The sequence below is a fragment of the Thermobia domestica genome, chromosome 2, assembly GCF_964235325.1.
Source record: "Thermobia domestica chromosome 2, izTheDome1.hap1.1, whole genome shotgun sequence".
Taxonomy (NCBI): domain Eukaryota; kingdom Metazoa; phylum Arthropoda; class Insecta; order Zygentoma; family Lepismatidae; genus Thermobia; species Thermobia domestica.
In genome coordinates, this window is record NC_137455.1 from 56,307,426 (window position 1) to 56,333,051 (window position 25,626).

General features: G+C 37.2%; 1 protein-coding gene across 1 annotated transcript in view; it reads right to left on the bottom strand.

Annotated features, from left to right (window-relative positions):
• The window catches only part of LOC145679014 (fatty acid synthase-like), a 177,654-nt gene that overhangs the window by 109,123 nt on the left and 42,905 nt on the right, over positions 1 to 25,626 (bottom strand). The window contains exon 10 of the mRNA XM_081749614.1: positions 22,521 to 22,710. Within this exon, the coding sequence (XP_081605740.1) occupies positions 22,521 to 22,710 (190 nt within the window). The remainder of the gene's footprint in view (positions 1 to 22,520; positions 22,711 to 25,626) is intronic.

The window sequence follows — 25,626 nt, forward strand, 5'->3', positions numbered from 1 at the left end:
ATTAGATAATGTGGGTAACTATAGCTTTTCGTCTATAGAAGACTGAAAGCCTGCCTTCGGTGCCCGTGGTCATGGGTTCAATTTCCGGAGAGGCACTCAACAATTTCGATGTTGACCCAGCATCGTGGGGGAGTTATCTTAAGTAAGAGGTAGCGGACTCCAGTCTAGAAAGCCGGCATAAGGACTTCGGGTATTGATGCGTTGACTACACATCCCCACTTTGAACGTAAGGCCGCTGGTAGGAACCAAAGGACTGTCGTGCCAAGAGTTTAGTTTGTTTTAATTATCATAAATGCCTTCTTTATTATTAAATTTTATCCAATATTTTCTTTTCAACTAATTTGCGAAACTCGGAGCTAGCTACTTGTTTTCTTTTTAATTCATGTTCATAGTTAGAAGAACTAATCACTAAGGAAAAACAATCTTTTCAATAAAATTCGTCTCGCGTCTTTCGTAGCTCTATGTTTAGTTATTTTTAGTTTTTTTTAAGTTGAAGGACGGTTTATCATTTCCCCTCGCTTTCCCTATTTTTTTCTAGTTTTACCTATATTTCTTTGCACGGACATTGCACCTATACCCACGTGCTTAGCGTGTTCGTTTACAAAAGCGGGCCATTTTCCTGCCACTATAGAAAGTAAGAGTGCACTGTATCAGAGAAATATTAATTGACGTATGTAAGTGAATATATCTGTGACGAAGTCATAATTACTCAGTTTTTGCATCGTACATAGTTTCCTCATCCTCATTAATCTCTTTACCCCCGCTTCCTGAATTCCAGTTCTAGTATTCTTTCTTGATAGCGGACTGATGTCTCATGTAGACTTATTAACTATAACATCAGCAATAAATAAAGTACGGTTTAATTTGCACTAATTTTAAAACATTACATTAATTAAATAATAATAATAATAATACGGAGCGAGCTCAGGCTACTTGTTATGATTCTTGCTTCGCAATTGGATAATACCGGATTCGAATTCGGAGACCAGCCATCCTGACTGAGGATTTTTCAGGGTTGTTTCTCAGTTATACTGGGCAAATGCTAGGTTAGTACCTTGATCTAAGGCTCTGGAAACCTTCCTTCCATTCCTTTTCCAATGTTTTCATCTGTTGATTACTACAATGTAAAGTAGCCTCTGAGGATGTATCTGGTAGCTTATAGTGAAAAAACAATAACGATGTAATATATCTTCACGAAACGTGTGGGTTAATGTAACTACAGCCTTACAGTCCCAATATATAGCTAAAGTTTTAATATCAATTTCCTGACTTTTAAATACTATTTTCATATTGTTTCAGCTTTCAATTTTCTCATGTATGTTCCCACCGAGAATTGAACCTGAGATCACATGAACAAATGCGAATATGTTAAATATTTTTGAACACTTTAATATACAAAACACAAAACGCTTCAATGATACGACGCATGGATATGTTTTGGTTACCTCCTGCAATGTATGTTTAAAGAAACCTGGAGGGTGAAGAAAAATAATAGAAATCTCTTTTATATTTACTCCTTCAACAAACGACCGACCTCAGAAGGGCAAGCCTTAAGTTAGGTAATAAAGTCATACAACGAACACAACCATATCGCTCTCCTGAAATTCTCACGCCAACCAGTCTATATTTTTTGTTGTATATACCTTCGAAGTGAAAGATATTCATTATTACATTTGTTGATGGTTGGACTCTAGTGAGTCAGAAACTACTATTAATAAAGAGTTTGTTTTGTCTAGTATTCCTGCGATTAAAAGGGCCTTATCTAAAAGATATTTCATTTGTATCTGAGAAAAGGAGAAAGTTTATTTTCTAAGAATAAAATAAATATTTGAATGTGAAGCTAACATTAAGTTTCGAAGAGGAGCTAAACAGAAGAATTTGTTACCATTTACATCAGTTTTAAGACAGTTCACTATACTCTGAAATGGGAAGAAATCAACCTTGGAAACATTTTACTAAAGCGTCTTCGACAGAAAGTGCAACATGTAAATATTGCAAGGTTAAAATAAAATAAAGAACAAAGGTAGCACAAACGTGTTACGGAAACATTTAAAAGCGAAAAAAGTTTTAACGAATTTTAGATATTCAATTTTATAAGATCACAATTTCAGATGTAGGTTTGGATACGAATCAAGATCTGAGATTCGAATTTCGGATCCAGATCCGAGATCCTGACCCAGATCCGAGATCCGGATCTGAGATTCGGATCCGAGATCCGGATCCGAAAATTTTTGGCCATCCCTAATATATATAATAACAGCATATTTCTTTCCAAAATTTTATAAAAACTATTTATTTTATAGAGTTCAAAATTCGGCCAAATGTTTATTAGTATTAATATTGCATGTTCACTTTTACTTTTTCTTCCTAAGGTAATATTATAGCGCGCTAATTAAAAATTAATTTTCTTCCATATAAAAGCTGTTTAAGATATTGGCTGCATTTTGCAACAGTGCAGAACAGCAGATAGGAATCTAACCAGGTAGATTTCTTTCTCTCTCTTCCCTCGCTAGGTCACGTGCGTGAACTTAGGATTGTCCGCGGAGAAAAAGAAACCGATCGAATGCAGATTGACAGCAAATAAGAACAAAGTCTGTTTTCTTTCTCTTCATAGATCGTAAAGATTTCCTTGATTCTATGTAAACATCTCCTCGAATAATTACCTGTACAGGAATATTGCAGCTAACAACGTACGAAAGTTTCAGAAAATCTGTCTATGTTGTTTTCAAGTGTGGGGAGTCTGTTCATCTTATAAAATCAGTTTCGAAATGTAGAGCGTAGAACAAACTCCTTATTTTTTGCATCAACTGACAAAAGTTTACATACAGATCAAAGAGAAGTCTTAGTGCGTTTGCACACGGCAACGATAATATCGGTGGAAGCATCGATAATGTCGGCGGTGAAATCGACTTCAATGTACTCAAATCGTAGCTTACACACGCCACCGATATTATCGGCCGATCATCCGACACGCAGATGCTGTCGGCCAAGCCCCAGATAATGTCGGCGGTATCGCCGACACCGATGTTGTCGGTGGCAATGTTTTCTTATGATTGGATGCACATGTGGCCGATAATGTCGGCCGGCCAGTGAGTTAGATGAAGAGAGTGAGTGACAAGGCGCTGTATATTTTTGTTTCGTTTCTTGTCTTTGGAATTTTGTTGTTTCCATTTTTTTCTATTATAATTGTATAATAATATTATTATTATCTTGTCCTATAAACAACTTCACAACAGCTTATTATTTTTTTACAGTCTCTGTTTTGGAGTAGCTAATTCCCTTTATTAAATAAGTATAAAATGTGGGAAGTTTGAAGAGTACTGGTTTCCCTCTAAATAGCTATTACCAAATAGAATATAGAAAATTTAGATAACCAATTTCTTGATTATTTTCCACTAATTTTTAATTTTTGTTCTTTCTCTCTCTGTCTCTCTCTCTCACACACACACTCTTTGATGGTATATTTTTTAATCTATTAATGCATTTAAATTTCAATACATTCTGGAAATTAATTTAAGCGTAATTTTCAAATTTTGATACACTGTGAACATAAGCATATGGAAAAAATCCTGATTATTATTACTTCCTTTTATTTTCATTAGAATTGTGTGCAGATCACCTTTCCCGGTTCCACTCAATAAGCAGTGATTGAATACAATATTTTTTGACAAGTCAAAGTAGAATTATTATTTTGAAACGAAACCAACACAATCAAATACTCTTTCCCAAGCTCCAAGGACAAGTTACTCACTTGGCATTTTCTTGATTGTGATCTCAACAATAGGGATGTGACTTCATGCTTCACTTGTTACAGATTTTTTCTCTCACTTCCAAAACTATCCCAAATCTCCCATTTTAAAAAATAATGTGTAGAATGGCAATTGAAAACAAAGACCAAAGCTATGTATCCAAGTTTTCCCTCTTCCCTTTGTACCGGGATCGACCCACTGATAGAGTTCTGCATTTTAGCTACAGTGACTGGATCAAAAGGTTGTGTATTATTGCATTCTTACCTTTCTAGTTTTGCTTAGATTTTTAGAGATGGCAGGAATTTTTCCATTCGATATTTTAACCGTTATTGAACTTGTGGAATGTAGACTTTGCATATGGGATAAGATAACAGACTCTTTCAAGGACAGGATTGAAAAGCAAAAAGCACGGCGAGAAATTTATGCAAGCCTTGTCCAGGATTTTGAGTTCATGGACAAAAAGAAACGAGAAACGACAGGTATGTATGCAACAGCGCAAATCTGTCTTCAACATTAGGGGAGGGGGGGACGGGTAAGATCGTTCCCATATTATATATATATATACATATATAGCGATGTTCAAAATATTTCTGTAGCCGAGAAACAATGCTGTCGAGGATCAGGGGAGCAGAATTGTCTTCAACATTGGGAGGCGGGCAGATTTGAGGCTTATTCTGAGTGGACATTAATTTCATCTCACTTTCCTTTCTAGCGATCGGACACAAATAATCAAATTTCTCTCCCAAAAAACACATTTCAAATCGGATTATTGGGGAGGACAATCTCCTCAGTTCCAAGATTGGAGGGGACATGTCCCCTTCATCCCCCCGGGATTTGCTCCAGTGTATGTATGGAGCAATGTAAAACAGAATTACTAATTCGAATTTTATCATTTAATCTACTATGACATTAATGTTAACTACATGGAAAACAAAATAATATATATACATGTGTTTTCATTGGGAAGGCCGATGGGGGCTGAATTTGAACGTGAACACTATCGGGGTTGTCACTATACATCTGAGCAATCCCGATAAATATGGATTCGACACAAATATTGGTCATTTTCTACTACTTTTACATGTCCCGGTAAACGCCTCCTGAGACCCCCTTGGTTCGAATTGTGAAAAAATCGCCTCTGGCCTCCAGCCGATACCGCGAAAACTATGAATGTGACACTAAAATCTGCCATTTTCTACTACTTTTACATATTCCGATAAAAGCCCCTATGATCCTCTGGTTCCAATTTTGAGAAAAAAACATGCCTCTGGCCAGCAGCCGATGGGGGCAGTATTTGGAAGTCAACGCCTGTGCGAGTATCACCATTCATCTCAGCGACAGTGAAAACTATTGATTTGAGACTAATATCGGTCATTTTCCATTATTTTTACATGTCTCGCAATTCTCCACCCCGGTGACTCCCGGCCCACATACAATGGTGGCTGAATTAGAAAATCATCGCTAATGAAAGTATCACCATTGATCTCAGCGACCGCGAAAACTATGAAATCGACACTAATATCGGTCATTTTCTACTACTTTTACATGTCTGGGTTAACGCCCTCCTGAGACCCCCCTGGTTCGAATTTAGTCAAAAACGCTTCACCTTGGTCTGGGACCTGAACCAAGGTATCCGTGTCCAAAATTTGGTAACTCTCGGCCAACTTGTCTGGTTCCCAGGCCGGTCCCGGTTGAAAAAAAACTCTTCGTCTTGATCTGTGGCCTAGACCAAGCTACCCGCGACCAAATTTTAAAAACTTTCGTCCACTCGTCTGGTCCAGGGGCCGCACACAGATAGAGAGACAGACACTCAAGCAAACTCTATTTTATTTATATTAGAAAGGTCAGATCCACCGTTATTGTAATAGAGCGGTGCTTGAGTGATTGATCGTAGAAATTTAAAATCCAATGAGTGATAATTTCATAGCCTTGTTTTATTACAAGTTTAAACTCTTTAGTCAGTAGAGAAGAGGGCATGATTCGTGGGTCAGAGTTGATGACAATGGGATTCGGTGGGTCTTGGGTCACAGTGTGTGACAGTGGTTAATGGTGGGTGGTGGGACAGAGTGGGTCACGGTGGGTCATGGGTCACGATGGGTGGTGGGTCAGTTGGTCGTGGCTAAAGTTTTCATTGCCCCACACTCTCTCTGAACTACAGTGTTGAAAATTAATCAGTGAAAATCAATTGCAATTGATCAATCAATTGAAAGTAATTGCTGTGGAAATCAAAAATTGCAATTGAATTAATTGCTAATTAATTTCAATTGCAATTACTTTCAATCGATTGATTAATTGCAATTGATTCTCCTTTATTAATGGGCAACTGCAATTAACAATTAACCGTTACTTACTTCCGTTGTCAATTGCAATTAACAATTAAATTTACAGATTAATTGTTAATTGTCAATTCAATTGAAATTTGCCCAACACTGCCACTCTTCTCTTCACTGTCCCGATCCGGCCCTTCAAACTTTTTTACCTTCTATCGAAGCCAGTACTGCCTATTTGGGAAAAGTCTCAATGTAGAGTGGTAGTGGTAAAAACGATTCATATTCGCCGTTCTGTTGGAAGGGGGGCTGGTGGAATGTGCCGTAAAATTTTACGTTGCCCCCATAGGAAAAAATCTAGATTCGACACTACTAATATATATATATATAATTGAGAAACACTATGTTTGTGACTATAAATCTCCCGAACCGCCCCACTGATCTTAATCAAATTTGAAACATGGATGAGTTTTACGGCTGGGCTGGTTTTAGGCTATTCACTTTGATGGTACAACTTAGGGGGGGGTGTAAAAATAAATAAAATTTAATAATTCCTGAACCACTCGGCCAATCTTGATCAAATTTTCAACATAGATGAGGCTCAGGCCTGGGATCGTGTTATTTAAATTTGACGAAGTAACGTGGGGGCGGAGAAGGAGGAGATATATATATATATATAAATCAATTTATATAAGACTGAAAGCCACTATTTTTGTAACTTAATAACTCTTGAACTATATCTTGAATATCCGACCGATCGCAATCAAATTTTCAAGATGTATGAGGTTTGGATCTGGAAACATTTTTGTAATTTTACTTTAACGGTACATCCTAGGGGGGTGGGGGGAACGTATAAATAGAAACTAATAAAACCTAATAACTTTTGAACCACCCAACCAATCTCGATCTAATTTTCAACAAATATGAGGGTCGGGCCTTGGGTGTTTTTTTTTATCATTTCACTTTGACGAGCCAACGTAGGGGAGGGAGAGGGAGCAGATATATGTAAAAAAAATAAAAATAAAAATGCCTGTCTCTGTGACTTCATCACTCTTGAACCACCCGACCGATCTAAATCAAATTTTCCATATACATGAGTATAGGGGTAGGGATTACTTTAGGCTATTTAATTTGATGAAACAACGTAGGGGAGGGCGAGAGGGAGAGAAATTTAAAAATGATCAAAAATGACCGATATTAATGTTGAATCCATAGTTTTCGGGCCCGATGAGACAAACAGTAACACTTCTGTTGCTGTTTCAATCCAAGTTCAGCCCTAATAGTTGGGAAGGTGGAGGGTACAATGGAGGAGAGGGGGATAAACGTTTAAAAATGATCGAAACTGAGTAATATTAGTGTCGAATCGATAGTTTTAGGAGTAGCTGAGATTAACAGTGACAATTCTGATTTCGTGTGCCGCAGCACGGGGGAGGGGGAGCTATATATAATAATAATAATCGAAAATAACCAATATTAGTGCCTAATCCATAGTTTTCGGGATCATTCTGATGAACTGTGACATCTTCGATCCGGTTTAAATGCAAAATCAGCTCCGCCACTTGCGGGAAGGGGAGAAAGTGATATATAAAATGATCGATAATGGCTACTATCAGTGTCAAATTTATAGTTTTCTGGGTCGCTTAGATGAGCAGTGGTACTTTCGATCATGTTTAAATTCAAATTCAACCCCACAACTTGGGGGAAAGGGAGGAAGAGATATTTAAAGATAATGGAAAATGACCGTTAATTAGTGCTGAATCCACATTTGTGGGGGGTCGCTGAGATGAACAGTGACACTTTCGTTGCCATGGCCCGCAACATAGGGGAGGAGGAAATATATATATAAATGACCGAAAATGACCATTATTGGTGTCGAATCCATGATTTTTGGGGTCGCCGAGTTGATCAATGATCTTTCCGATGCTGTTTAAATCGATGCCATTAAAAACGAAAACAGCATATTTCACGGGTACTAAACACATGAAATACGGACTTGTGCTTTAAAATTTTCATTTTAACTTAGCAAAGCGGGTAATATATGCTAGTAATACTAATAAAGCTCAGGTACTGTTCTTTCTCTATTTCAAAACCACATATTTTTTAAATCTCTTTGCTATAATATAATATATTATAGCAAAGAGATTTAAAAAATATGTGTGTTGGTGTTGTATAAAGACAACAAAAATATGTGGTATAACCTTGGTGTTGTATAAAGACGAAAAACAAAAATATACTGATAGCTCCAGTAATATATTATATTACTGGAGCTATCAGTATATTTTTGTTTTTCGTCTTTATACAACACCAAGGTTATAAAGGAAGGTCTTTTATGTGTGGATTCGGAACTTGAATCTGATAGGTCGTTCCCAACCATACTATCTCGCCTCCAGAAAAACTGGATTACAGGGCAGAGTCTAAAGCAAGAAATTTCTCTCTCTTTTGCTAAAAAAACTTTAGTTCGCATACTAGTCATAGCACATGTTTAGAGGTTTTTCAACGAATCTGTATGAGACGAGACCTGCAAATGACACAATACTGAAAGTTGAGCTTACACCAGGAGTCGAATCTGGTATCATCCTAAAACAAAAAAATCCTAATGGCTGACTGCTTTAACGCTCATAAATCATTCTAATGTAAAAAGTTTTGGTGAGCCCGGCCCCCTAGACTCCCCGTGGATACGAGCCTGTGTGACCCCCCACCCTCGAACACAATTTTCTGGAAGAAAGCCTCTATTCTTCCTTTTGTCTGTCTAGTTTACTGAAAACATGAAAAGCAAATTAGATCACAGAGCATGGACTTGGAAATGATGGACATGTTGCATTGCAGACACATTTCGTACCGTTGATGATTTTGGGAGGTTTTCCAGGGACAAAATTCACCTCGGAGTTATATCTCCTATGGTGCTCAATATGAGTTGAGTTGATTTTGTCGTCCCTTTCAGCAGCGAGGCTATATAATACGGGACCTACTGATTAATTGACAAACCCGAACTACATGAGCTCTCACCGGAATCGAACCCGGGTCTCTCACGCCAAAGGCACGTACGCTAACCACTTAGACACGAAGAAGCTCGGAGCTCATATTAGAAAAGAAGAAAGCACATTATGGGAATTTCAGTGCAGACAACTAAGTACGACGACTGTTAAAAGAATATTTTTCATCTTGAATATATTGTAATAATGGTCAATCTTATTCGATAATGTCATTTTTTTAAAAAATAGCATTCTCTTTTCTGTAACTTACTACAGTATACAAGTTAAATTTCACACAGTGTGCAAAAGAGGGGAGGGATTACAACGTACGATGGGCTTCGTTCGCTTCCTATCCGATGGACAAAACCTTTCTTGTAAAATTCAGCGTTTCAAAGAACCTGTGTGGTTGCTGTTAGCTACACATAAATTGACATAATTTTAGTAATGTCTGCCTGAAGCAAAGCCTTAATTTTAGTACTGAAGCTGCCTGAGGCAAAAAAGCAAGCACACCGCAGGCGTTGTGGCTTCTGTGTCTCGTAACATTGTGTTTAAAAAAACAGACAGAAGGCCACTTGTCAGTTCTTGCAACTGATAAGGCTTTTTTTCTTTTATACAAATCATATTGTTGTTTGAAGCTTCTTTATTCCTTTCAAAAACAATATAACCAGATTCATGGGAACCCACAGCAATTGTAATAAAAGTTGAAAAAATATCTGTATCATTCAGATACTTTATTATTATTATTATTATTATTATTATTATTATTATTATTATTATTATTATTATTATTATTATTATTATTATTATTATTATTATCACATAATATTTTTCGTTAGTCATCACAGCAATTAATACTTAGCAGCAGGGGTTAAAGTGCGTGGGAACGCGGGGGACCCTATCCCCACCTCCAAAAAACTGTGTACGGCGTCCTCCCACTTCCTAAGCAATTACAATGGGCAAAGAAAGGCATGGGGGACGGCGTGACGTCATGCCGCTACCTACCGTACCCCTACCTTTTCAGATGATTCCATCCCATCTAGCTTAATCCCACCTCGCCTAACGATTTATCAGCCACTTATATCTCCAAAATAAGAATGTCTACCACTTTAGGCGAGATGTGAATTTCCATCTTACTTAATCCCATCTCGCCTAAAATGGCGGTAGGATGCAAGGAGGGAATTTCTGTACTGAAGAGGTAATTCCTCTAATAGAATTTTAACCAGATATTTCAATCAATATTGGCAATCTCTGTCAATTACAATATAAATATATAATAAGTACTATACAAGAAGAAAGCATAGGGGAAAGGCGATTTAGTGAATTTAGTTCACTTTTGGTTTATTTTGGGAATACTGGAAATTGATTGGCAAAGAGAAGCTAATCAGAAACAGAATAGAAATATAGAGGGTGTTTCAAAACAACACTTACAACGTTTGAGAGCTCATTCCTGACACCGTGATAAGACAACCTGGTGCACAATGCTTCCTTTTGGCGCTATGACCAGCCAAAAAACAGTCGGAAAAATGCCCAAAACAGCCGTAACTCGAGAACAAAATGTCGGATCGAAGTCGGGGGAAAGGAAATGCGTATTATTTTTAGCCATGGCTTCCATTAATGCACAACCCGATATGGTACAGAGGCAGCACAAAGGTCACCTCAAATAAATTGAAGAATTATGGGGATATTTTATAAAAGGGGGTTATAGCCCCACACAAGTTACTGGCACATGCAAGGAGCATTAGAATATTAATTCTGTGACACTTGTGAAAAATCTGACGCTCACTGGCATTTCCGGAACAAAATTTTGAATTTTTATAAAGGTACATCATCTAATGCTTCGTCCCCTGTGCCCCCCTAAGGCGGTGCGTTACCAAAATAGCATTCCATATTTCAAAAATGCATACTCTTTTGCTACAATGACGCCAAATTTCACACTAATTAACAAAAACACCTTCTTCTCGTATGTCCCTACTAAGGATATTTCTGGTGATTTTCATACGTTTGAAAGGGGGCTGTAGCCCCATTATCAGTCACTCTTACATGTAAGGAGCATTGGAGCATTAATTATGTGACATTCGTGATTAATCTGACGTTTACTGGCACTCCAAAAATAAATTTTGGGATTTGGTAACACATCACCCACCAGCTTTTTACGGCCCTTGCCCCCGAAGGGGGGCCTTCCCAAAATAATGTTTGAGACGGCTTTACTAGCTTTGTGAATGAGTGTTTTTGCATTTCGTAACAAATACAACTCATTTGCCCCAAAATCTTTACAAATAATTATTGGAGAAAACTGCTTCCAAAATTTAACATTGAACCTCCCATAAGGAAAATGAACTTCTGTGTTTACACTTCCAAAAGGGGGGCTAAACATTAATTTTCTTCTATTTCCTTTAGAAATTCGAAAAATTCTGATATTTCTCAATAAGAGTGCCAAATTTTATATTAATGGTGTGAAAACTTCATCTTCTCCCAGTGCTGTAGAAAATTACACGATTTGTATAACAGTCTGTGTATATATATATATATATATATATATATATATATATATATATATATATATATATATATATATATATATATATATATATATATATATAATTCAAAATCACGTTTTCAGTCAAAAGAAAAAAAACATTTCATTTGTTTACCTTTGGAATACCAATATCTAATCTAAATGATCTAGACCCTCAAAAGTATTGTAATATTTATTTTGTATATTACTGTTACGCACACGCCTAAAATGCCATGATTGTTCTTTCATTTTAGTAGATATTTCTTTTAAAGTTATGTTTTTTTAAGTAACATTCCGTATTTTGGAATGCAAAATATTGATGATAATGCTTCTGCAATAACTTTGTTTTCCTTCTGTCGTATCTTCCTTTCTCACCTCGCAAAAGTCGATTTATGGTCAAAAATGGTTGGAAAATGAAAATAGGGATATTTCACCCTGTTTGACAAGTCTTGTTATAAAATACTGTACTTAAAAGGTAAATTCTGTACCACCAGACATGTCAACTCTGACGCGAAATCGTAGCAGTTATAGTAGTATTAACTGTGGTCGTAGTAGTAATAATAGAAGTAGTAGTAATATTAGTAGTATTACAGTACTTTGTAGTCTTGAATAAAGAGTCAGTTTCCCAAACACACTACGATTAACATAGACTGACAGTAAGACCGTACGAACACGGCAAAGGCAGGGGTAGTGGAGGACATTTAAGGGAAAAAATGACATTAGTTTCCAATCCGTCCTTGAGTGCCCGGTTCCAACCCGGAAATTCGTGCGCCCGGTTCGGCCCTATAGCATTTGTGTCCGGGCCGAACAGGACACGCCCAGCCCGTGCAGGGCAGAGCCCTGCAAACCCAGGCCCGAAGACGGCCCGGCCCGACCCGAATGGATCTGAATTCTGTGCCCGGCTCGACCCGGCCCGGCCCGGCCCGAATCTCGAGCCGGGCTCTAACCGGGCCGGGCACATTTCGGGCCGAGCCGGGCCGAAACGGGCCGGGCACAAATCGGGCCGAAACGGGCCGGCCCGACTCGGCCCGAACACTGTGAAAGACGGATCGGAAACTAATGTTGGCAGCCTGTGTTAATCGTAATGTGTTTGGCATGGGCGGCGATTAGTGGGGGCAAAGGGGGGCAGTTGCCCCCGCACTTTTTTTAAGTAACCAATTAATGTATATAGTTTCGTTTGGAAATGTAACGATTTTGTATGTGTTACTGTTTAATAGGAAAAAATGCTGCCATATAATATTTGCTGTTGCGTGAATACGTATTGGTTGTCTTCCCGTGGAGTAAAGAAAGCTACAGTAATTGCGTTTTAATCGCCACAGAAAATAACCCCAAAAAATAACCTATTGGAAAACAATTTCAGCATACTTTCATTTCTTCTTACAAGGGCTCGATATGTTAGTGAGCCGCTTTGAAGCTAATCGAAAGAACATTATGCAAAAAAGTAGGGCCTATTTCACAAGTTATTCTTTAATTGCACAAAAATTGATAGTTCCTAAAATGTCTTTTCTTCTTTCTAAAGTAAGAAATATCGATTAAAAAGAGCGTGATAAGAAACAACTTCTACCTTTTCCATTGTTTTGTAGTGTAATATACGAGTGAAGTGTTGTGTTTAAGGATGTACGAGTGTATATACAATAAAATTTAGTAAATTGAACATAATTCTAGGTTTTATTTTGTATAACTGAAGTGTGGATTGTAAGTATTGTTGTGTTTTGATGTGTTCCAAGAAAGTAAAATCTGCACCTAATGGCAACGAACATATTTCAAGAAGTTGCAAAAGCAAATATTTCTTTAAATGTCGTAGCATATGCTTGTAGTATTTACTGTCTTTCATTTTCTAAGAGTAATAACATACATTTAATATCATGTTTGGAATTAAATATTAAGTTTTTCATTAATCCTCAGTTTCAATATAACTTTTGCAAAACAAGCATCATTATTCATTACTATGATTAATATTATCCTTTCTATTTATTTGTTTTGCAAATTTATTAAATAATCTGATCACACAATTTTCCAGACAGAATTTTAAGATGTTCATGAGCAAGGAATCAAATCTCTTCTTACACTTTCGTTGTTTAAGAGTACAAAGGGCTAGTATCTACTTGCGTTGTTCTTCTCAATTTATTTAATAAACTATTATATACGATATACGGTATTTTAACTGAAAATATAGTATCCTATTAGTTATACAACCTTTCGTCAAACAAAATGTTAGAAACAACCAGGAAAACTAACATTTATATACAAATATTCAGATCATGTCTTGCCCCCTCACTTTTAACGTCCAACCGCCGCCACTGGTGTTTGGGAAATTAACTCTTTATTCAAGACTGTAAAGTACTGTACTTCTACTACTCTTATTACTGCTACTGCTATTATTATTATTAATATTATTATTATTATTATTATTATTATTATTATTATTATTATTATTATTACTTCTACTACTACAACTGCTACGAGTGTCAGAGTTGACATATCTGGTGGTACATACTTTACAATCTAAGTACAGAAAAAATCGAAGAAATACTAGTTATTATGGCCAGTCTGCGTAGTCTGGCCAGTAGAATGCATTCACATCTGGTGCTAGAGGTCGTCGGATCGATCCCTCCTCGTGTTATGTGAGCTTTGTTGTGGACAAAAATCGTGAGCGTGGGAGTTTTTGGATTAGACCGTTTTCGTCCACTGTCTTCATTCCACCAATTCATCCATCATCATTCATACGTCTTGAGCCGTAATTGCCTAAAGAACATATGAGAAAGTCAAGTCCTTGACCTACTAATTAGAATTTGTTCCGCTACATTAGACCACGGAGGCCGAAACCATGAACTGGCGTGTTCATAAGATTAGCGCAATTTGTAGTAATGTTCAATTAGCACGGCAGATTCCAAATCATATTACATGTTCCTGTATTCTTTATAATTCGATGCTACAATAATAATAACAAAAAACAATGATCAAATAAATCACCCAGACCCCAGGATCGATGAAGTGTTCCTGGAACGGTGCGTAACAAGTAAATAACAGAGCTATATGACGGAATGCGAGGCAGTAAATCAAAACAAAATCCACACATATCATTGTTGATCAAAAAATACCTCAAAAGTCCCCTGAATGAAAAATGTATAGATATCAGCTATCAAAAATGCCTCTTAACATCACATATAATAGAAGGGATAGTTGATATTAAGAAAATAAAAATATAAGGTTTCCTAAGAAACCAATAGTGCAAAATGAACATCGCTTTACTGTATGTTCTTGTACGCATCGAATAGCACAGAAACAGATTCAACAGTTTCAGGCTTTAGAGCATTTCTCCGTTCCTGAGTACTAAAAGCTCTTTCAGTAGACGCACTAGAAGCAGGGATGACGAGATACTGACGCGTTAATTTACACAATTTTGGAAAAGTTTGTTCTTGTTGCTTCCACCACTGCAGTATATCTAGTTCTCTTACACATGATGACATGTTGAGGTAGATGTCTACTTCATCATCAAATTCACCAGAGACTGAATGTCTATCTTCCCAATCCATTAGTTTATTCTTCTTGGTAGGTGGTTCCAAGTTATGCCAACTAGCCTAAAGGAGACGATGGTGAGAAATAAATGAAATAGTGGAGTAAATAAAGTGGAAGGAAACAGGAGAACGCCGCGAACCCCCCACACGGTGTTTGTCCACCACAAAGTTCACTTGGCGAGAGCTCGGATCAAACCAGGGACCCCATACACCAGAGGTGAACGCTCAGCCGCTGAGCCACCGTTCCAGGAACACCTAATCGACCCTGGCGATTTGGTGATTTATTTGATCATTATATTTTGTTATATTTGTAGCATCATACTATAAACAATACATGAACATGTAACACCATTCGATATTTGCCTTGCTAATTGAACATTACTATAAATTGCACTGATCTTATGAGCACGCCAGTTTATGGTTTTGCCCTCCGTGGTTCAATGGTAGCGTACCAAATTCTACTTACTATGTCAAGTACTTGACTTTACCATACGTTCTTTAGGTAACTACGGCTCAGGCTGAATGGATGATGATGGGATGAATTGGTGGAAAGAAAACAGTGGGAGTAAGCGGGACCACCCCAGAAACTCCCATGCACACGAGGTTTGTCCACAACAAAGCTCACATAGCATGAGCAGGGATTGATCCGACGACCTCTAGCACCAGATGTGAGTGTTTTTTCCATTGAGCCATTATTCTCCCTCGTAGATCAAGCATCGGTTCACATTCTACGCAGACCGGCCATAATAACTAGCATTTCTCAATTTTATTCTGTACTTAGAAGGTAAATTCGGTACCATCAGACATGTCAACTCTGACGCGAAGTCGTAGCACTTGTAGTAGTATTAGCAGTGGTCGTAGTAGTAATAGTAGAAGTAGTAATAGTAGAAGTAGTAATAGTAATAGTATTACCAGTACATCACAGTCTTGAATAAAGAGTCAGTTTCCCAAACACATTACGATTAACATAGGCTGACAGTGAGACCGTACAAACACGGCAAAAATAGAGGTAGTGGAGGACATTTAAAAAACAAGTAGGCTGACAACATTAGTTTCCGAACCGTCTTTCAGACTATCGGGCCGAGCCGGGCCGGCCCGGCTCGGCCCGGTTCGGCCCGAAATGTGCCCGGCCCGGTTAGGGCCCGGTCCAGTTTGATATTACTTGAAACAAGTCGGGCCGGGCCGGGCACCGGGCCGAATCGGGCGCGCCCGGCCCGTGCAGGGCTCTGATTCATATTTACTGCAAACGCTGTTTTTGTTCCATTTTGACTTTTATTTTAGTACTCAGACGAGAATTGTGTTCTATGTCTTAATTTTCTGCATTCTTTCACATATGGAAAGATTCGTTTACGTATCTAAATGTTTCATTACGTATGGAGAGCTAAATGACAAACAGGCATGTGCTGATATTAATACAAAGTTTCGAAATATTGAATTATTAAGTATTTCAATCAATGTTGCTTTTTTATACAATTAATAACAAGTCTTATTATATTTAAAAGAAGAAAAACACATCTGCAAAATTTCTCCCGATTGCAAAGGTTGACTTCGAGGTTCGAACTTGGTTTACTTTTTCCCGAAGATACCCGAAGCTGGACTTAGAAATTTTTTTCCTTAAAACAGCAATAAAGAATGCCCTCGACCTTTGAGACAACATGTACCTTTCGGGAGTCAACTTTCAAAAGTTTGGTGTGGGTTCTTTTGCCCCATAAAACTGTTTTTCTGCAGAAAATAAAAAAGCATTCCTTTATTTTTTTGCGTATTTGTCCATACAAAAAGTTTCGTTGGAATTCTTCGTGGCCTTTACACACATATGACATACTGTTACCAGCATTTTTTATATTTCGTGATCAAAGGTTTGGAGGGGTCCGAGCCCCCTAACCGTTTTTCTCAGAAAAATACGAAACCCGTTTGCCCTCAATTTAAACCTACAATATCTGTGCAATATTTGATTCAATTTGGTTAACTTCTTCGCGTCTTTCGGGCGTCAACTTTTAAAATTTTGGGTGGGTCTGTTGCCGCCTAAAACCGTTTTCCCGCAGATCATAAAAAACCCGTACTCCTTTATTTTTTGCGTATTGTCCATACAAAAGGTTGTGTTGCAATTCTTCATGACCTTTACACACATCTGACATACTAGCACTTTTCATATTTCGTGATCAAAGGTTTGGAGGGGTCGGCGCCCCACGCTTCCGTTTTCCCCAGGAAAATACGAAACTCGTATTCCCTCATTTTATGTCTACAATATCTGTGCACAATTTAATTCACTTCGCCTCACTTCTTCTTGCCTTTCGAGCATCAACTTTCAAAACTTTGGGTGTGTTCTTTTGCCCCCTACAACTGTTTCTCCGCAGAAAATAAAAAAACGTATTCCTTTATTTTTTTGCGTATTGTCCATACAGAAAGTTTCTTTGGAATTCTTGGTGGGCTTCACACACACCTGACGATCTGTTACTAGCACTCTTGATATTTCGTGATCAAAGGTTCAGAAGAGTCCGGGCCCCAACTAACCGTTTTTTTTAGGTAAATACGAAACTCGTATTCCCTCGTTTTATGTCTACAATATTTGTGCAAAATTTCATTCACTTCCGTTTACTTTTTCTTACTTTTTGGCGTCAAATTTCAAAATTTTGGGATGGGGTCTTTTGCCCCATAAAACCGTTTTTCGGCAAAAATAAAAAACCCGTATTCCTTTGTTTTCAGTGCATTGTCCATAGAAAGGTTTCGGTGCAATTCTTCATGTCCTATACACACATTTGACATGCTGTTAGTAGCATTTTTGATTTTTCGTTATCAAACGTTTGGAGGGGTCGGCGCTCCACCCGACTGTTTTCTCTAGAAAAATACGAAACCCGTAACCTCATTTTCTGTCTGCAATATCTGTGCAAATTTCATTTACTTCGGCTCATTTCTTCTGTTCTTTCGGGTGTCAACTTCAAAATTTTGGGTGAGAGATTTTGACCCCTAAAACAGTTTTCCGAAGAAAATAAGAAACCAGTATTCATTTATTTTTTTGGTTATTTTGCATACACAATGTTTCGTTGCAATTCTTCATGTTCTTTACACACATCTGACATACTGTTACTAGCGCTTTTGATATTTCGTGATCAAAGGTTTGGAGGGTTCGGTGCCTCACCCAACCTTTTTCTTCAGCAAAATACGAAACTCATATCCTCATTTTACGTCTGTAATATCTGTGCAGAATTTCATTTACCTCGGCTGTCTTTTTACCTTTCGGGCGTCAACTTTTAAAATTTTGGATGGGGTCTTTTGCCCCCTAAAACCGTTTCTCGCAGAACATTAGAAACTCATATTCCTTTATTTTTTGCGTATTGTCCATACAAAAAGTTATGTTGCAATTCTTCGTGTCCTTTACACATATCTATAATACTATTACTAGTACTTTTGATATTTCGTGATCAAAATGTTTGAATGAGTCCGTGCCTCACCCAACCCCTTTTTCCAGGAAAATACGAAACCCGTATTCCCTCGTTTTAAGCCTTCAATATCTGTGCAATATTTCACTCACTTCGGTTCACTTGTTCTGACCTTTCCAGCTTCAAATTTAAAATTTTGGGGTGGGTTGTTTTGCCCCATAAAACAGTCTTTCCGCAGAAAATAATAAACGCGTATTCCTTTATTTTTTGCGTATTGTCCATACAAAAAGATATTTTGCAATTCTTCATGTCCTTTACACACATTTCAGATACTGTTACTAGTACTTTTGATATTTGGTGATCAAAGGTTTGGAGGGGTTGCCGCACTACGGAACCGTTTTCCCCAGGACAATACGAAACCCGTATCCTCATTTTACGTCTGCAGTATCTGTGCACAATTTAATTCACTTCGGCTCACTTCTTCTTGCCTTTCGGGCTTCAACTTTCAAAAGTTTGGGTGGGGCTATAGCCTTTAAAACCGTTTTCCCGCAGAACATAAAAAACCCGTATTCCTTTATTTTTTGTGTATTGTCGATACCAAATGTTTCTTTGGAATTCTTCATGTCCTTTACACACATCTGACATACTATTAATAGTACTTTCGATATTTCGTGATCAAAGGTTTGGAGGGTCGGCACCCCACGCTTCCGTTTTCTCAAGGAAAATACGAAACCCATACTCCCCCCATTTTATGCCTACAATATCTGTGCACAATTTCGTTCACTTCGGCTCAATTCTTCTTACCTTTCGGGCATCAACTTTCAAAATTTTGGGGTGGGTTCTTTTGCCCACAAAATAATTTTTCCGCATAAAATAAGAAACAAGTATTCATTTTCTTTTTGCGTATTCTACATACACAATGTTTCGTTGCAATTCTTCATGTCCTTTACAGACATCTGACATACTGTTACTAGCGCTTATGAAATTTCGTGATCAAAGATTCGGAGGAGTCCGTGCCACACTTAACCTTTTTTTTTTTTTTTAGGTAGATGCGAAACCCGTATACCCTCATTTTATGTCCACAATATCTGCGCAAAATTTTATTCACTTCGGTTCACTTTTTCTTCCCTTTCTTTGCCAAATTTCAAAATTTTGGGGTGAGGCCTTTTGCCCCATAAAACCATTTTTGCGCAAAAATGAAAAACCCGTATTTTTTTGTTTTCAGCACATTTCCCTACACAAAAAGTTTCGTTGAAAGTCTTCATTTCCTTTACACACATCTCACATACTATTAATATTATTTTTGATTTTTTGTTATCAAACGTTTGGGAGGGTCGGCGCCCCACCTAACTGTTTTCTCTAAGAAAATATAAAACCCTTATCCTCATTTTACGTCTCCAGTACTTGTGCAAATTTCATTCACTTCGGCTCATTTCTTCTTGTCTTTCGGGTGTCAACTTTCAAAATTTTGGGTAGGAGCTTTTGACCCCTAAAACAGTTTTTCCGCAGGAAATAAGAAACTCGTATTGATTTATTTTATGGTTATTTTCCATACAAAATGTTTCGTTGCAATTCTTCATTTCTTTTACACACACCTCACTGTTACTAGTACTTTTGATATTTCGTGATCAAAACTTTGGAAGGGTTCGTGCCCTTTCCAACAGTTTTCTCCAGGAAAATACGAAACTCGTATTCACTCATTTTACGTTTACAATATGTGTGCACAACTTCATTCATTTCGATTCACTTGTCCTTGCTTTTCGTTCGTCAACTTTCAAAATTTTGGGTGGGTGCTTTTCCCCGTAAAACCATTTTTACGCAGAAAATAATAAAAAAACAGTATTCGTATGTTTTTCGCATATTATCCATACATTAAGTTTCGTTGCAATTCTTCATGTTCTTTAGACACATCTCACATACTGTTACTAGCACTTTTGATATTTCGTGATCAAATGTTTGGAGGGGTCCGTGCCTCACCGAACCTTTTTTTTGCAGGAAAATACGAAACCCGTATTTCCTCATTTTAAACCTACGACATCTTTGCAATATTTCACTCACTTCGGTTCACTTCTTCTTATCTTTCTGGCGTCAACTTTAAAATTTTGGGGTGGGTTCTTTTACCCTATAAAACTGTCTTTCCGCAGAAAATAAAAAAAACGTATTCCTTTATTTTCTGCGTATTGTCCATACAAAAAGTTTCGTTGTAATTCTTCATGTCCTTTACACCCATCTGACATTTGTTACTAGTACTTTTGATATTTCATGATCAAATGTTTGGAGGAGTCCGCGCCCTACCCAGCCGTTTTTTAAAGGAAAATAAGGAACCCGTATTCCCTCATTTTATGTTTATAATATCTGTGCAGAATTTCATTCAGTTCGGTTCACTTCTTCTTACCTTTCGGAAGTCAAATTTCAAAATTTTTCGTGGGGGCTCTTGCCCCCTAAAACTGTTTTCCGCAGAACATTAAAACCTCGTAATCCTTTATTTTTTACGTGTTGTCCATAGAAAAAGTTTCGTTACAATTCTTCATGTCCTTTACACACATCTGACATACTGGTACAAGCATTTTTGATATCTCGTGATCAAGGGTTTGGAGGGGTCCGTGCCCCACCCTACCGTTTTTTTCAGGAAAATATGAAGCCTGTATTCCCACATTTTACGTCTGCAATATTTGTGCACAATTTTATTCCCTTGGTTCAGTTATTCTTGCCTTTCGCGTGTCAATTTTCAAAATTTTGGGTAAGTCTTTTATATTAAACCTTTACTTTATGTAACTTTTTCTTTTTTAAAATTCTTTTTTTGGGGGGAGAAGGAGAGAAATGTTTTTTTCTGATATGTGTCTTTTGCCATTCATCTTTTTTGAACTGCTTAAGTAAGATCATTTTGTAACTTTTGATGCCATCCAACTCCGTCACGATAATAAAATTGTCATTCTTAACAATTTGTTTTATTTCCTTATTTTTCAGTTTGCCACACTGATATATTTTTAACAAAATTGAGATTTGGTCCAACGCCTTTCGAATTCGGAACCAACCTAACCGCCGAGCTTTTTGGGTTGCCTGCTATTGCAGGAAAACGAGAATTGCAGGTGGTAATGCACTTTTGGAGTCGTGTATACATTGACTCTTAATATTTTTTTTTATTTGACGTATAGTTCGCAAGATATTGGCTTGTAATAGGGCCCACACACGGTCCACGGTTTGTGCAAACAAGGCTGTTTGTGCAAACAGTTTGACTGTGTGTGGCGCTGTATGAACTGTTTGCGCAAACGTTTGTGCAAACATTTTCCACATCGAACTCGTTCGAAAATTGTTTACACGAACATGATGTTTGCGCAAACACGTCGACCGTGCATTGGCATGTTTGTGCAAACACGAGCTTTATTTCCGAGTAGGGAGCCTAGTGTACAGACGCTTATTTCTTGCGCTATGGCGTCAATGAATAGGAATCAAGAATTCTGGTGAGAATTTATTGACCTTTATCGAAATTTACCTGAACTGTGGAAGGTAAAGAGTGAAGATTATAAAAACAGGGATTTGAAAAATGCGGCATTGAAGGAAATAGATCGTTTCTTGAACCACTCTTTCATCCACATCCTCTTCTTTCTTTTTGGTTTCACGGGTATTTCCCGCTTCCAAAGCACAAGCAATTACTATCGCTAAACAAGCTGCTTCAGTGGACATGCTTACGCGATTAAACTCAAAATTGAGCTGAAGTTTGTGCAAACAGTTGAATCGTGTATGGCCGAGTGTTTGCGCAAACACGATGTTTGCACAAACATGAAGTTTGCACAAACCGTGGATCGTCTCTAGGCCCTCTAACACTTATTTTAACCCTCTGTGTATATACATATGACTCAATCTGGTATATCTTCTATAAATAGTCTTGCGTCAACAGATACCTTTACTAAACAGATCTGTAGTCTAAAATAATACAATTTATGTGATCTATTTAGCTTCCATTTTATCATAAAATGATATAATGTTAAGACCATATTTAAATTACTGTAGACTTTGCATCGAAATAATTGCAATTATTTTCTTAAATCTCAAGTCTTCTTATGAATCTCCAAAAAATCATAGAAAGGTTTAAATTATAGTATATATTTTTAGTTTACCCACCAACTGCTGCCATAGATCCTCGTATCAGTTTTACTTCTAAAGAAGCCAATCCTCTGTAATAAGCTGCCAATACAGTCTCTTCAGCAGTACAACAACCATCTGCATAGGCGCAGCCCAATTCGCCTACAGAGTGTCCAATGATGTTATCAGGTGAGATATTGAGGGAATGGAGAACATCAACAAGTCCAACCTAGAAATATGATGATTTCCGTTTAATATTTATAAATATATAGTAAAGTGGTATTCAATGTAAGTTCAGCATAGAAAAAGGTATAATGGGTGACACTTTTTCTAATTTTGAAAACCCTCATGAATCCTATCTGGTACTACTGTAAGAGATTGTGAATTCTGTGAAGCATCAATTTACAATTACTCACGTACTACTCTAAGAGATTGTGAATACTGTAAAGCATAAATTTACAGTTATTCACACACTACTCTAAGAGATTATGAATACTGTGAAGCATCAATATACACTTACTAGTAAACTTACGGAAGTGTCACTCACCAATTTGAATGAAACTTTGCACACTTGTAGAACATCGAAAAATAATCGACACGTATTTTTTTTTTATATCGACAATGGTGAAGATTCAAGGGCGGAAACCATTCTTTGAACGTTGGGAGTGGTCTAAACATAGCCAGAAAACAACCATTTAATTTAGAAGAAAACATACTGTCAGAGGGGTTTTAGGACAGCTGATTCAGAATCTGACGTCAAAATTTCAAAATTCAAAATGGCGGATCCAATATAGTGATTACAATTGCAAAATGCTTTCTGGTTTGAAATTCTCTGCACTTAGCCAAGAACAATTATAGTTACCAGAGGTTACTACGAGAAGGTTGCAGACCGATTTGAAATCCCTTTCTATTGATTTGAAACTCCTTTATTTTAACGGAATGCTTGATTAAAGCGAGTCTCTGCGCCTCCTCCTGCTCGTGGTGCTTATGTATAGTGAGTCCCCTCGCCTCTCACTATGTCCGAACTTCACATATCCTCAGTTGTTATAATTATGAATTTATTGAGAAAACGCTTCATAGTAATGATATTTCGTAAAAAAAAAATAAATAAAAAATAAAAATAAAAATAAAAATAAAAAAGTTGGTATAAACATTGCAAACGCCTCACAGTATTGATATTTCGCAAAAAAAAAAAAAAAAAAAAAAAAAAAATGGTGGCATAACGATGCATAAACATTGTTTACACCAAGCTCACCTTATTACAGCAATAACTGTGACAAATCGCAAACTGCAACACAATCTTTTTCCGAATAACTTTTTGTATCACGCATATCTAATAAGATTTGCAAATCTGGGAGAAGAAAACTGCTTATGAATCAGTGATTTGGATCTAAATTATATTATTATGGAGATGTAAATTTATGTTGTAGTTGTAGAGGACAATATCAATAAAATGTATCAAGAAGTTTCTCCACGGTCTAAAGCCGAACACATCAAAAGAATGAATCCTTCCAGTTGTTAGTGCCGAATGGTTTCTATTTTGAGGTACTCTTTTTTTCGTAAAATAGGTTGAAAAGTTGATTAATTGTGACTACTCCACGAATCTAATGGACTTTGCATTAGACGCTGGGGGAAAAACCTCTTGAAACCATGATCTCACAAGACCTGATGTTAATTTTCCCGAGTTTGATGCTTTCACAAGAACATTTTCAGATTAAAAGAGGTTATTTTGGACTATAGGACCAAATGTTCCATTCTTTTCCTGTAAAACAATTAACAACGGTGATAACAGAACATCATTTTCAGAAATTGAGGGTTGTATGCTGCAGCTGTGAGTCATAGATTTATTGACTGTGCCGCACTTTCTACTGTTTGTGTCTCTATAGCGAGAAATGCGAAGACTCACTTTAATCAAGCATTCCATTAAAATGAGTACTGAAAGGGGTTTCAAATTGGTTTGCAACCTCCTCGCAGTAATCTCTGACAACTATAACTGTTCTTGGCTAAGTTCAGAGAATTTCAAACCAGAAGACATTTTGTAATTGTAATCACTGTATTGGATCCGCCATTTTGAATTTTGTAATTTTGACATCAGATTCTGAATCAGCTGTCTTACGCCCCCTGGCAGTATGCTTTCTTCTAAATTAAATGGTTGTTTTCTGTCTATGCTTAGAGACCACCTCCAACGTTCAAAGGATAGTTTCCGCCCTTAAATCTTCACCATTGCCGATATAAAAAATACGTGTCGATTATTTTTCGATGTTCTACAAGTGTGCAAAGTTTCATTCAAATCGGCGAGTGACACTTCCGTAAGTCTCCTAGTTAGTCCTATACTACTCTAAGAGATTGTGAATACTATGGAGCACCAATTTACAGTTACTTACAAAGCGGCAGGCTCTGACATCATTTGGATGTTTCTACTGATATTTTCTTCTCTCTTTAAATTGTCTATTAAAACTTTCAATTAGACTTATATTTGAGAACTTCGCGTATTAGTCGATAGAGGGCACTGTTGCTGCATGCGCTTTATGCTACTCAGCCACAGTTCTATTGTGCTGCCAAAATGTCTTGAGCCGTGGCAAAAATGCGAACTAAAGCTCACACCCTTACACAACCATGCGTTGAGCCAATAAGGGTTCAGCTGTTGCTAAGTAAGTGAGAGAAAGCGAGTGGAATTCCTTCAGCCGATAGCAGCGCTTGCAGCGGAAGACTAGGGATCAAGTCAATGTGGTATATCTATAGTATTGTGTACGCGGCAATTGTGAACTTCAAATATAGAAGTAATTAATGATGTGTGTATCCTAGAGATGTACGTTTTCTGATCTAGCCTCTGCTTATGAAGAATGTTAAAAATACCAAGAAGTAATTGGAAATATGGTCTAAATTGACCTCTAAGGACATGTGCAATGAAAAATTAGTTTAGATCGACACGTGATAGAATCATATTCTTTTCTTTAGCATGTTGCAGACAAAATGTTCCTGCATAAGCAACTGCTATATGGTCACTAAATAAAATATTTTACATTTGTTTCTTCCGATTGCTTGCACATGCAAAGTAGAGATTTTCGAACTGCCATACATTTTACTGTACACAATGAAATAAGAAGACAAAGATGTGAATATCTTCTTTTTCACAATGACAATT